Below are 13,357 nucleotides of genomic sequence, written 5' to 3'. Positions count from 1 at the left end.
TGCCAGTAGCAGGGAAAGAAGTCCTTTCAGCAGTGTACCGAATCCACTTATGTTTGCTCCCAAGGCATAACATACTGAAGAACAGCCTTGCAAGTTGTTCTGGGTTCGCTGATACATGAGACCAGAGAAAGGCATGGTTAAACTACCTTGCTCTCCCTAACATGGAACACACTGAAGGCAAAGGTGAAGAACCTGTGTAGTCCATATGTTGGACTACAAATCCCATCATCCCTCACCACGGGTGATGCTGGATGAGGCTGATGAGACTTGTCTGACACCTAGAGGGCCACAAGTCCGCATCCTGCCATGCATGCCCCACCAAGTTCTAGGGAACTGTATAGGCTTGTACCTGCAACTCACCTCTCTCCTTGCAAACCTGTGCAGAAGGCATTAGTAAATCGTTTTTGGGAGGGGTGTGTGGGTGTCACAAAGGATTCCTCCCTTAATAGGCCAGGTCAGCTCAATAATGCCAGATAAAGGTCTTCATTGCAGAAAGCCTTGCTTTCGTAGGACTTAAAATATCCGCCCCGCCCCATCGTTCTCCTGGACATTAAGGTCCAGCGCCAAGGGTCTTCTGGCGGTTCCCTCGCTGCGAGAAGCCAAGTTACAGGGAACCAGGCAGAGGGCCTTCTTCATAGTGGCACATGCCCTGTGGAACGCCCTCCCACCCAGATGTCAAAGAGAAAAACAACTACCAGACTTTTAGAATACATCTGAAGGCAGCCCTGTTTAGGGAAGCTTTTAATGTTTAATAAATTATTGTATTTTAATGTTCTGTTGGAAGCCGCCCAGAGTGGCTGGGGAAACCCAGCCAGATGGGTGGGGTATAAATAATAAATTATTATTATTATTATTGGGAATGGCTTGATGAGACATTTAGGGAATAATGAAGTCATGCTTGCAGGCTTCCTACAGGCAGCTGCTTGGCCACAGTGAAAAGAGGATGACGGGATTAGACGGGCCTTTGATCTGATAAACCAGGGCTCTTTTTGCACCCTTTTTCTGCTTCCAAGTAGAATTTGTGGGGCTGTGATGAGACAGATCCTCCAGACGTGGCCAACCCTCGTTTCTTGAAGCAGCAAGACAGAAAGGCAAAGGGAAGACAAGCGAGAGCTTTGCAATACAAACGTTTAATCTCGACACTTTTGGTAATAGGTGGCGGTTTAACACCCCCTCCTTAACGTTCCTTCCCTTGGCCCCTGGGCAACGGCTAGAGCAGGTTCAGGCTTTATAGAAGTACTGTGCTGTCTTGGGGTGGATGGGTGGGAAAAGGGGACAGCAGTGCCTCCCCCTTTTGCCCTGGAGCAGGAGGAGGAAAAGTTAAAAATTCGCCTAACTGGAGTAAATTGAGGGAGGCAAGAACCCCTCACTTGGGTAGTAGAATATCAGACTCGCAATTCACACACTGTAACAGTCAAAACGGTGGCAAGGAAGGAGGGGGATTTCACAGGGTTTAACTTTAGGGCAAGGTGCATGACCTAAGCTCCTCTCCCCCAAATCCAGGCTGGGTTCTTGACCATTATTCCCTTTGCATTTGGGGGAAGGGAGAAGTCAAATGTGCAATACCGGAATCCACCCCACCAAAAGAAGAGATGAATCTTGCCACTTCATAGGGTGGCCCAAACCACCCTAAACCCTGGCGGGTGTTGATAAAGAGGTGTCTCTCACTGCCTTTTCAAGATGAATAGCTGCATCAACGAAATTAGGGGTGTTGCAATGGAGGAAGTGCATTGCAGGACTCAGCGGTGCTTTCTCCCATCAGCAGAGATCACCCCATACTTCACATTACTCAAATGTTTTCTCGGGTAGGCAAGCTCAAATGCATGCCAACAGGTGAACAGGACGGTATACTCTCCTGCCCACCACTTTTCTTTTCTTTTACAATTTAAATGAGAGGAATCTTTGCCTCCTCTTCAGCTGCTGGGTTGGTAGTTATATGGCAGTGGAGGATTTTTTTTAAGGATAGATGGGAGTGGGGGCAGGGAACGAGGAATTAGTTTCCTTACCACCAGCTTAAAAAAAAGAATCTCGGCAGACACGAGAGGTATCGCCCAACTAAGTCAGGCTGCATACAAAAACTCAGAGTTGCAAGTACTCCCATGAAAGGCAGGATTTCCAGAAAGGTATGCAAGGCCCTGCATGCATGGTTACATCTCACCTTGAAGCCCCCCGTTGCTTGGGAACCACAACCAGAGGCAAGACGACACCATCTTTCTTCAGGCCTCAGCTCTTGTTGGAAAGAGCATCCGGACATCTGGGCTGGGGGTGTCTGGATGCAGCAGGGAGGCCACCTCCACCCACCCCCATTGCATAGCGGTTGTTTTCTGATGGGGGCTGGTAACTTTTGCAGTGTCTGCATGGACAAAGCATAGCCCAGAGGTCCATGCACCTGCTTGCTAGCCACAGGGTCTTTTTTTGTTTTTTTGCCTTCCTGTTCCAGGCTCAGTTCCAAGTTAATTGAAGTGGAATTTGAAGTGGAAGTTCCCAGAACCAAAAGGGTTGAATTCGAAGGGCCACTGGTGCTGGTGCCCTGCCCCTCCCTGCTGGTTCTCTGGGTCCAGGGGGTCCTCGCCGGAGTCAAACTTCTGCCGCATTTCTGGAAGGGGGCAGAAAACAGAGAACAAAAACGTAGGGTGGGAAAGAGGTCAAAGAGATGGCCCCTGGATCAAAAGAGGTGCAAGGCCTATCTGGGTGCACACACGTGGGTGGGAGAAAAGGAGGGAGCCAGCTCTGGTCTTCAAATCTCTCAAGCACTCCTTGTTAGCTTCAAATCTGAAAGATCTCATCCCCTTTATACATGGGTGTTTCTAGACCCATTTAAATACTTATTGTGTGTTAGATGGTGTAGACAAAAAACACCCCCCAAACCCTCCCTGTCTGCGTGAATCAGTGAGATGCAGAGGTTAGACTAGGAGAGAGTCACAAATTCAAATCACACCCATTCACCAAGGTTACAAAGGTGATGATGGGACTATCACCAACTCGCAGCTTGATCTGCCCACACAGGACTGTTGCAAGGTTAAAGGGGAAGAAGTACCTTGCACAGCACCTTGAGCACCTTGGAGGAAATTTGGGAGTTTAAATGCTAGCAAGTACAGGGAAATTAGATGCAATCACCATTCTACTGGTACAGTTGTAACCCATTGCATACTCCCAAAATTCTAGTGGTTAAGGCAGGCATCCCCAAACTGCGGCCCTCCAGATGTTTTGGCCTACAACTCCCATGATCCCTAGCTAACAGGACCAGTGGTCAGGGATGATGGGAACTGTAGTCGAAAACATCTGGAGGGCCGAAGTTTGGGGGTGCCTGGGTTAATCAATTTATCGCTTACAGTGAAGCACACGCAAACCTGAATTTAATCAGGCAAGCCTTACCTGGATCTGTCAGGACCTCTTTAGCAGCTGCAATGTCAATGAATTTCTTCTCAGCCTCTTTTTTCTCATCTTCGGACTGGAAATTGTCAGGGTGCCATTGCTGAGCTAGCTTCCGATAGGCTTTGATGATTTCCTGCTTATTTGCATTCCTAGAGTGGGGGACAGGGGGGTAAACAGAAACTAAGTTTTTTCCTGCATTTTCTTCAGTGATGCGAATGGCAACAAATTTAAGCATGAAAGTTTCCACAGACTGCACAGCTCAGACAGGGGTTCCAGTGCCATGGGTTTCAGAAGAATAGGAGAAGCAAAGTAGGTGGGTAAAAAGACCTCGCTATGTTTGGCCAACTGAGCTCAGCATTCAGGGTATCCAAGCTCTGGAGGTATATAGAAATCTTTCATGTCTACCAGAGATTCCTATGCAAACCCAATGGCTTGCATATCCCTGCAGCGACCTAATTAGAGCCACAAGAGAGTTGTTTTCCCCCACTGCCACCTCATAAATACACTTTGCAAACCAACCAGTACATCTACTTTGCCGCATCAAATATTTACCCGGAACCTGCCCAGGCTGACTTTGTCTTTAAAACTATTGAAGTCGTTCCAATATTTATATCCTTTTGTGAGTGCCGGGTGGGTGGGGAGGGCAAGAGTTGAAAAGTTTAAAACTATGCTCTGGCAAAGCTATGACTTAAGGTCTGATTCAGTCAAAGTCAAGTCCCATTGAGTTCCACAACAGACAGGTGGTGGCTGTGGTCAGAAACACTTCTGCCTGGCTTGGCCTGGTGTGTCTCAATTGCAGCCTTCTCTGGTGAAGGCTAAACTTACCACAATTACACACAAAGAGAGGTTATGTTTGGGTTAGACTACTGCAATGCAGTAGCGCTGTGGCGCTGTGGTTAAACCACTGAGCCTAGGGCTTGCTGATCAGAAGGTCAGCGGTTCGAATCCCTGTGACGGGGTGAGCTCCCGTTGCTTGGTCCCAGCTCCTGCCAACCTAGCAGTTCGAAAGCACGTCAAAATGCAAGTAGATAAATACGAACCGCTACAGCGGGAAGGTAAACGGCGTTTCCATGTGCTGCTCTGGTTTGCCAGAAGCGGCTTTGTCATGCTGGCCACATGACCTGGAAGCTATATGCCGGCTCCCTCGGCCAATAATGCGAGATGAGCGCACAACCCCAGAGTCGGTCACGACTGGACCTAATGGTCTGGGGTCCCTTTACCTTTTTACTGCAATGCATACTACATGGGGCTGCCCTTGAAAAGTGTCCACAAGCATCAATGGGTTCAAAACAAATGAGGACGTGAGCTCAGTTTCTTAATTCTATTAAACTGATGCTGTATCAGCTGTATTGTCTCTCAATTTGTTTCCAGGTCCAATTCTGGGCCAGGAAAGAGTTATGGAAAGTGTATGCCATACCTCCGGATCCCAAGGATTTTGTAATAGTCCCGTTTCTTCGATTGCTTCAGTAGTTTCTGCGCCCTCTCCAACCCTTCTTTTAATTCCTCGTTTTCACCATCAAACTCTTTGGCCTCTTGATAGTCTTCAACGGCTACAAGGCAAGAGTAGGCTTTAATTCAGGGGGGAAAGTGACTTTTTTGCAGCCACTTTTTTTCAACTTTTGTCTCTTAACATCATTATCTGGCAGGTCTGCGCACCTGGAATCTGGCAGAAGTGCATGAAATCCACAGAAAATAAAATATTCCTTTTTAAAAAAACAGACACATGCCTAATCCTTTATTACTGTAACAAAATAAAATGAAAATTCTGAAAATTTTCAAGCAATGACCCCATGCTTGGTTCAGTGAGCAGGGGGGAGGATGGACTAGATCAAGGCTTCTTCACTTGGGTCTCCTTCTGTTTTTGGACTACAACTCCCATCATCCCTAGCTAGGAGGACCAGTGGTCAGGGATGATGGGAACTGCAGTCCCAAAACTGCTGGAGACCCAAGTATGGGAAAACCCAGATGATCCTCAGGGTACCTTCCAACTCTAGGATTCTGCAGGCAAAGCAGATGCTCTACCACTGAGCCGCAGTCCTGACATGGTCCTCCTGTATCACCAACTCTTTTACCTTTTTCAAACTCCTCATTCAGGATATAGGCTTCAGCTCTGTCACGCAAGATGAAGATGTTCCTGGGGTCAAGTTGGTGGGCTTCTGTGCAGATGTCTATAGCTTCATGAGGCTGTTTGCTCTGTGGCACATAAAAAGGTGAAGGGAATTTTTTTGCTACTGGTTTCCCAGCAGTCATGTCTCCCCACCATATCTGCCCCATTATCTATTCTGATCCAGTGGAGCACTGTTAAAGAGTAGAGAGATGGTGGTTCAAATCTTTCCTGAGATACAGGCCAGTGTCCTCTAGATGTTTGATGGATGATTCCGGTCAACCCTACCCATTGGCCATGCTGGCTGGGCGACTGATGGCTGTTGGGGAGTCCAACACCAACTGGAGGTCACCCTGTTGGCTACTCTAATTGTAGGCCAACAAGTTTCATTTCTACAGGAAGGAAGAAGCATGAAAAGGCTGAGAACATGACCAGGCACAGACAGGATACCAGCGGCAGAGCAGGAAACCAAATGCAGATCCCTAGATTTCAAAATTGACATCTCTCTTACTTCTAAGGCTGTCAGAGTTCATTCTAAAATGGACAAAATTGCAATACCAGTGTAATAATTTTCATTATGTCAAATTCTCTTGTAGTTGTATTTGATTGTTTACTCCTTTAATTAAAAAACAAAACAAAGCCAAGTTTGTTTTAGCTCCTATTCATCTCCTCAAACAGGCTGGACCACACTGCCTTACCTTGGATAAACAGTGGCAGATGCGTGCTTTTGCCTTACTGGTATAGATCTCCACGTTGGGCTCAGTTTTCATGGCTGCTTTATACTTCTCAATGGCATCTTCATACCTGTCCCCGGGCAACGACAGAGAAGACAACCGTATATGGAAAGGAAAGGAGCATGCGAACCTCGAGGCTGCACAATGCTCTCATCGACAAAGGGATAATGAGCAGCCAAAGAACTGAACGTGGTCAGTCTGATTTCGTGGTCCATCTGTGTAACAGAAAGGCTGTGATTATTCTGCTATCACTCTACTCAAGTGCAGAGAATGCTATTGGGCCCCGGAGTGCAGCAACATTGTGTTTTCACAAACAAAACCACACGACAGACAATCTATTAAATTATAAATAGCATGGCAGGCAGGAGAGCTTTCTTTTCTCACAGCACTGGCGCCCAGGGATGTCCAATGAAACAAACAAGATGGACAATAGGTGTAGGAGCACTTTGCAACACATGATTATCTTACAAAACTCACTACTACAAGACATGAAGGTGGTGACCAGCTTAGCTGGCTCCATAGGTAGCTGCTAAGACCCGTTTGCCACAAAGTTGTCTGATAGTTCCCATTTTAAAGTCACATGAATCTGCCTTGTTAGACAGACAGGTGTTCTCAGCCGGCAAAGCACCATTTTCAGTCCTGTCTATCTCCAGTTAAAACAACCATGGGCTTCGCAGCTGGGAAAAGACCCTCTGACCTGACCTCAGAGAACCAGTTCTGGGCTAGTGGTCTGACTCAGGATAAAAGGCAGCTTCATGTGACTAAAAAAAAAAGGGAGCAGACAAATTCATGGATAGCCATGGCTTGGGAGTGAACTTCCCAGAAACACGTTTTGTGTGCCTGACTAGATGAATCCTTGGTCTGAACCAGAAACTTGGTTCTTATTTTCTTATCTCAAGAATATCAGTTTACATTTTCTAGACATAATGTACTGCAAATATAGCTGCCTGTTGAAGTCTCAGAAACTGTTTATGTACTTAACAGCATTTTGCACAGGTGTTCTCCCCTCTCTGGGAACAGCAGAAACAGAAGTGATGATACATGTTGAACAAATATATGCATATTGGTTCAACCCGCAAGCTCATAAAATGCTACAGAACAGAGTATTCCTCTGCACACACTTTGCACATGCTTAGAGCATAACGATGTGCACAGAAGGCACTTGATGTGCACTGCTGACTTCTAGCCACCCACCCATGCAAACAAGTAACCCAGGAAGGTGGGTGGGCGGAGGGAGGCACTTGGCTTACCTTTGAGATCTGATGTGCTCCTCGGCCGATTCCAGCTGCTTGGCGAGCTTCTTCACTTGCTTGTAGTGGGAGAAGCACTCCTTGTCATCCTGATCCAGCTTCAAGCACTCCCGCACCTGGCTGTGGAGGAAAAGAGACCGCGTCCAGATGCAACAGGAGGAACCCAAGACACTGGAAAGGCCAGGAGGGTGCTTAAACTCCCTGCCTGTGGAATGCTGCTCCCCAGCTGCTTTATTATTAAATCAAGACACAGTGCCTGGGATAGGAAATATAGGATGGCACCCCCTGCACGTGTCTGTAACACACCGTACAACATATGCATGCACGCACCACTCACTTTAAGGACTCCTCGTGTTCCCCCAAGTTGTAATAGAGTTTGCTGAGCTTCAGGAAGGCCGCCCTGTTATCGTTACGCAGCTTGGTGGTGGGTTTCAGGTCCATGATGGCCTTGTTGTAGTCGCCGATGTACAGGTAGCACTCAGCACGCAGCTCTTTTGCTTCTGGGTCCCAGGGGGAGATCTGGGGCACAGAGGAGAGGAAGTTAATATCCTCAAAGCCTCCTGCTGTTTTCACTTTGGAGCCTTGGTTGGTAGCCAAGGAAGTTGCCTTACACAGAGTTGGGTAGCTGGTCTATCTAGCTCAGGATAGTCCACCCTGACTTGTCCACCCTGGCTCTCAAGGGTTTCAGTCAGGGAGTCTCTCCACCCTACCTAGAGATGCCAGGCCTCAATGCATGGAGATGCTCTAATGCTCAGCTATGGCCCTTCCAACCCCAAAACTTATTTCTGCTACATTTATTCAGAGTTTTTGTGTGTGTGTGTGTGTATGTATATGTGTGTGCATCTATCTATCTATCTATCTATCTATCTATCTATCTATCTATCTATCTATCTTATTTATTTATTAATCCCCTCCCCATGACTAGATAGTGTGCCAAGCCCGTTAGATTTTCACTGCTCTTTCCCAGCTTCAAGTGACCGGGGTGGGTGGAGATGAGGGATGAGACAGAGGAAAAAGGTAAAGGACCTCTGGACAGTTAAGTCCAGTCAAAGGCGGCTATGGGGTTGTGGTGCTCATCTCGCTTTCAGGCCAAGAGAGCTGCCGTTTGCCCACAGACAGCTTTTCGGGTCATGTGGCCAGCATGACTAAACCACTTCTGGTGCAAAGTACACTGTGACCGGAGCCAGAGCACACAGAAATGCAGTTTACCTTCCCACTGCAGCGGTACCTATTTATCTACTTGCACTGGTGTGCTTTGGAACTGCTAGGTTGGCAGTAGCTGGGACAGAGCAACGGGAGCTTACCCCCATCAAACTGCTGACCTTCCAATCAGCAAGCCCATGAGGCTCAGTGGTTTAGACCACAGCGCCAGCCTCTCCCTTTGGAAGAGACAGAAGGAGACAAGGACCATGCTATTCATTCCACTTCCATTTTTCCTCCAAGGTGGTGTACATGGTTTTCTTCTCCTCCACTTCATCGTCACAACAACCTTATGAGGTGTGTGAGGCTGAGAGAGAGTGCCTGGCCCAAGGTCACACAATGCGCTTCACAGCTGAATAGGGATTGGAACCCTTCCAGGTTCTGGTCTCAATGTTCTAACAATGCAGGTTAAAAAGAGGGTTCGTCCTCTCGCTCACAGAGACACCACTTCTCCCCAGCCGTTCCAAGCAATGGACAAGTTAAACACCCCCACATGTTGGCCCAAGAGGTGCTTGCTGTGTGACTGTACTTCAACACAGCTGAATGACTTTTTTAGACTTCATAGCACTCTCATACCAACTACCTCATTATAAGGACAGGAAGGCAAGTTCCTGAGGCCCGTTAACCTGACCCATGGTGCTGCTTAAATAAGAATATAAAGCCAGGAGGAGTTGAAGACAACATACCTCAATTGCTTGATCCAAAATACTGATTGCTCCCAGGTAGTTCTTCCTCTGGAAGGCAGTACGGGCTTCTTGCATGGAAAATTCTAGCTCAGAGACATGTGCAAGCTGCCTTTGGGCCTCTGTGTTGTCCGGATTGCTTTGGAGCTGATGAGATCATTTTTTTCAATAAAATAAAGCAGAACACATGTATTAGGTCACGGAGTTATTTTAAGGAGTTGATCCAAATCTCTGAGCAGGTCCCAAAATGTCCACGTAGTTGACACAGTGAGAAAAGATGGGGGTCAATACAGAAAGAGCAATGGTGTTGCTATGTATTTGGGGATTTGAAATTATGAGAAAGGTAATTTCCTAAGGTGCTCAGCTGGGCAGATATCCCACCATTCCTGGACCATTTCTGCTTGTTACAAAGTGAGCTTCCCCAAAGAATCATACGTGGTATTATTTGCATTCCACAGTAAAAGCAATATTTTGTATAACTGCAAGGTTTGAATCCAATGTGTGCTGCTGCAACTTCCTAACTGGGTAGAACGTACAAGCCCAAAGACTCCTGAGAACTGTAGTTTACCCCCCCCCCCGAACTAAACTAGACTACAATTCCCAGGATTCTTTGTGGGAAGATTTTAATGGATAGTGTGTTCGCAGACAGTGTTGAGCTACACAGCCTTTCTGATGGCCCGGAAATGGAATTCTAAGGAGGCGAGAGAATATATTTCACCAGTGGTCCATTGCCAGACATGAAAATGGATGTGCATCGCTAGCTGAGACTCCTGCGCCTGTGATGCAGATGTGGGCAAGTTGCTCACCACAGCTTCAAAGTCCTGCTTGGCCTCCTGCGTGCTGCCTTGTTTCAGGAGGATGTTGCCTCGCTGTAGTCGGGCCTGTGGGACAGAAAAAAACCCAGATCCTTTAAGACAAGTGTGACAGGGAAGTAGGTTTGGGTGACAGCAATCATTTCCTGCTTGGAAACAGAAAGCTTCTCCGTTGGGTTGCACAAACTGCAATGAGGTAAACTGTTTGCACTTGTGCACATTTGCAAACACACGCAAGGAAGGACAGAGTACGAATCTGCAGGGCCCCGAATATTAAAGGAAAACGGGAAACTTTACAAATATACCCACCGCACGAAGCTGCTCATGCATCCTGACACCACGGCAAAGGGAAGACCAACCTGGCCACAGACATCAGTACAAGGTGAGCAGCTGCAGGGACCTTACTATCTCCCTGCATCTCGCCACCCCACACCTCCAAAAAAAGGGAACTTGCTCTGTGCCACTTGCCTTGGGACAGCAGTACTGAGGGGAAGACACACAAGAGCTGCTAGGCAATTTAAAATAGCAAAACTGTATGGATCTAATGCAGGCACCCCCAAACTGTGGCCCTCCAGATGTTTTGGCCTACAACTCCCATGACCAGTGGTCAGGGATGATGGGAATTGTAGCCCAAAACATCTGGAGGGCCGAAGTTTGGGGATGCCTGATCTAATGTGTTGCAAGCTATCCCTGAAATCAGCTGATCAGAAGACAGGATAGAACATCTTTAAAAATAAAACAAATAATGGCCGCGGATTAGCTATAACCCGTATCAACGGCATCTGCCAGCATGCCCATGCTATTCAGAATCATTCTCCATCCATGCAAGAGGCACTGTAAGAGGAAGCAGGGGAATGATCTGAATCATTCAAACTGGTTTTCTGAGCTGGAAACAAGCCCTTCTCCCTGCACCCTTTCCCATTAAGAAGGTCTTGGGGAGGAGGGCAAGAACACACACACACACACACACACACACGACTTACAGCCATGAAATCCGGCTTGAGTTCAATAGCCTTTGAGAGGTCAGGGAGCGCCGATTTGAACTTGCCCATGGCTAAGTAGATAGTTGCCCGTTTGTAGTAGGTAAGGTAGTTTTTGGGATCACTTTCTAGGAGAATTGAGGGAGGAAAAAAACCAAACAGAAATAAATGTCAGTATGCTTAACAGAACGTATGCCATGTGAAATGCATACAGTTCTGCATCTGCACCCTGTCCCCCCCATGAGTAGCAACATAAACTAATAATTATAGGGACAGGCTGGGTTTGCTGTGGTTTAGCTCTTTCACATGCATTTCTCTGAACCAGCTGCAGCTATATTTATGATTTAAAATTATACAAAAAACAACAGATCAGGTAGTGGAACCATTACCTTCCAAGGGCCCTCTAACTTATACCTTGAGAAAGCTCAGAGGCCAAGTGACACACCGACATTGAGAGCGCAGCATAAGCCTGTAAGACACCTGTCAGTTAGATGCCCCAGGGATGACAGTCAAAACAGGCTATATTACTCACCCACTGCAGAGTGGTAGTGTGATAGTGCCTCAGCCAGCTGCCCAGCGGCCAATAGCTTCCGCCCCATTTCCAGGTGGTTTTCTATCTCAGCTTGCCCGGCAGCCAGCAAACCTGCAAGGTATGAAATGGTTTGTGAGACCAATAGCCATTGTATCAGAGCAGGAGAGAGGTGTGAGTAGAGGACATATGCATGTTTTAAGGAAAGGGGGGCTCAAGCAAAATGGCAGTACACCTGCTCTGCATAAGATGATCTTAGGGTCAAGCCCAGGCATCCCCAAACTTCGGCCCTCCAAATGTTTTGGACTACATTTCCCATCTTCACCGACCACTGGTCCTGTTAGCTAGGGATCATGGGAGTTGTAGGCCAAAACATCTGGAGGGCCACAGTTTGGGGATGCCTGGTCAAGCCTGTTGGAAGTACAACAGCAGGGATAATTAAGTTAGCAACCTATGGGTTAATTCTATTTACAGTTAGCTAACCAACCAAGAGAATGGTGGATTAGTTTTGAGAGTTTCCCCCTATATGTGCAGTTGTACATCTTCCTGCTGTGAACAAGGCCTTAATTACGAAACACAAAAACCTGTTTACTTCTCCTCATATTTATGTACTGCTTTTGTTCAGGCCACACATTAAGACATTATTAGTTTCTTTTCTCTTTGGACTCTCTGCTATTGAAGTGACTCTGTTAAAAACTCCTTAGCATTTCCAGGGGGCGGGGAGAGAATCAAGTATAATGAGATGTGAAAGATCACTTCTGGAAAGTCCATTCAGTTACTGGTTCCAGAACCAGGTATCCTGCCAATCTCAGTTTTGTTCACATTGCATAGCTTTCTGCAAACCCAGAAGGTGTGTACAGTACTGCAGAAGTAAGTTTGAAGGGCAAGTAGCTCTAGACCTGGTTTGCTGTTTTTATAAACTCAACAGACAATGAAACCATTAAAAAAGCTAAATCCATTGTGTTCAAAAACAGCTGCCTCCTGTCATTTATCTTTGTCTCCCATATGAGATGCAAAAATCATTCAACACAATCTCCCCAGACCCATGGAAACATCTGGAGCGATCTATTGACTGGTAGCCGGCAGTCACCTTCCACTGGATGCAAAAGATCAGAAGTGCAAGGCGTGAGTTGCGGAAGAGTGGAGGAGAACACTAAGGACTAGAAACATGCTAAGTGAGGAATAGCTAAGAGAGAGTTGCAATGAAAAGGGGGCGGGGCTATAAACATATGGGCGGGGCTACAATGCGCGTCAACGTGAGAGGGCGGGGCCCGGTGCTTAGAAGGTGGGTTGGGGGCGTCAGAGCGAACCCTGACGCGGAGGAGCCGGCAACACAGGAGGAGTGGAGAGAGAAAGGGGCGGGGCGACCGCCTGCGCAGGGGGCGGGGCCAGCAGAAGCCCTGTCGCTGAGGGCGAAGAGGAAATGACCCCCGCGCCTCCCGGTTACCATGGTTACCTGGCAACTGCAGATCCAGCAAAACGCACAGCAAGGACGCGACCCACAGCAGCCGCCTCTCGCAGCCCCCAGGGCCCAGCCCGGGGTTGTCCCCGCCTCTGCCAAGCAGCCCCAGGCCGCGCCACACCGGCTGCTGCCCGGACTCCATGTCCCAACTCCGGACCCAACTCACTTCCGCTTCCTCGTCGGCGAAAACCATTTCCGGCCGCTCTAGCCTCTTATCTTTTCTTCTAG

General features: G+C 47.6%; 1 protein-coding gene across 1 annotated transcript; it reads right to left on the bottom strand.

Annotated features, from left to right (window-relative positions):
* Positions 1-1,111: 1,111 nt before the first annotated feature.
* Positions 1,112-13,322, bottom strand: LOC118094764 (dnaJ homolog subfamily C member 3). The gene is made up of 12 exons (XM_035135412.3): positions 13,124-13,322; positions 11,671-11,781; positions 11,142-11,266; positions 10,153-10,227; positions 9,350-9,493; positions 7,801-7,982; positions 7,464-7,583; positions 6,178-6,283; positions 5,448-5,568; positions 4,793-4,925; positions 3,376-3,524; positions 1,112-2,596 (listed from the first exon to the last, which is right to left on the bottom strand). Exons 1-12 carry the CDS (start codon positions 13,320-13,322, stop codon positions 2,454-2,456), a joined length of 1,608 nt encoding a protein of 535 aa, XP_034991303.1. The 3' UTR covers positions 1,112-2,453.
* Positions 13,323-13,357: the final 35 nt, after the last annotated feature.

Source organism: Zootoca vivipara, chromosome 12, assembly GCF_965207765.1.
Source record: "Zootoca vivipara chromosome 12, rZooViv2.hap1.1, whole genome shotgun sequence".
NCBI classification, from domain to species: domain Eukaryota; kingdom Metazoa; phylum Chordata; class Lepidosauria; order Squamata; family Lacertidae; genus Zootoca; species Zootoca vivipara.
The sequence above is the reverse complement of the archived record's forward strand: the minus strand, read 5'-3'. Positions and strand labels throughout refer to the sequence as shown.

What these genes read in the sequence shown, in the direction of transcription:
- LOC118094764 (XM_035135412.3), bottom strand. Translation starts at nt 13,322, where the DNA reads ATGGTTTTCGCCGACGAGGAAGCGGAAGTGAGTTGGGTCCGGAGTTGG. An exon ending in GCTGGATCTGCAGTTGCCAG is followed by an intron (nt 11,782 to 13,123) that starts GTAACCATGGTA and finishes CATACCTTGCAG; the next exon opens with GTTTGCTGGCTGCCGGGCAA. An exon ending in GAGCACATCAGATCTCAAAG is followed by an intron (nt 6,284 to 7,463) that starts GTAAGCCAAGTG and finishes GCCCGGGGACAG; the next exon opens with GTATGAAGATGCCATTGAGA.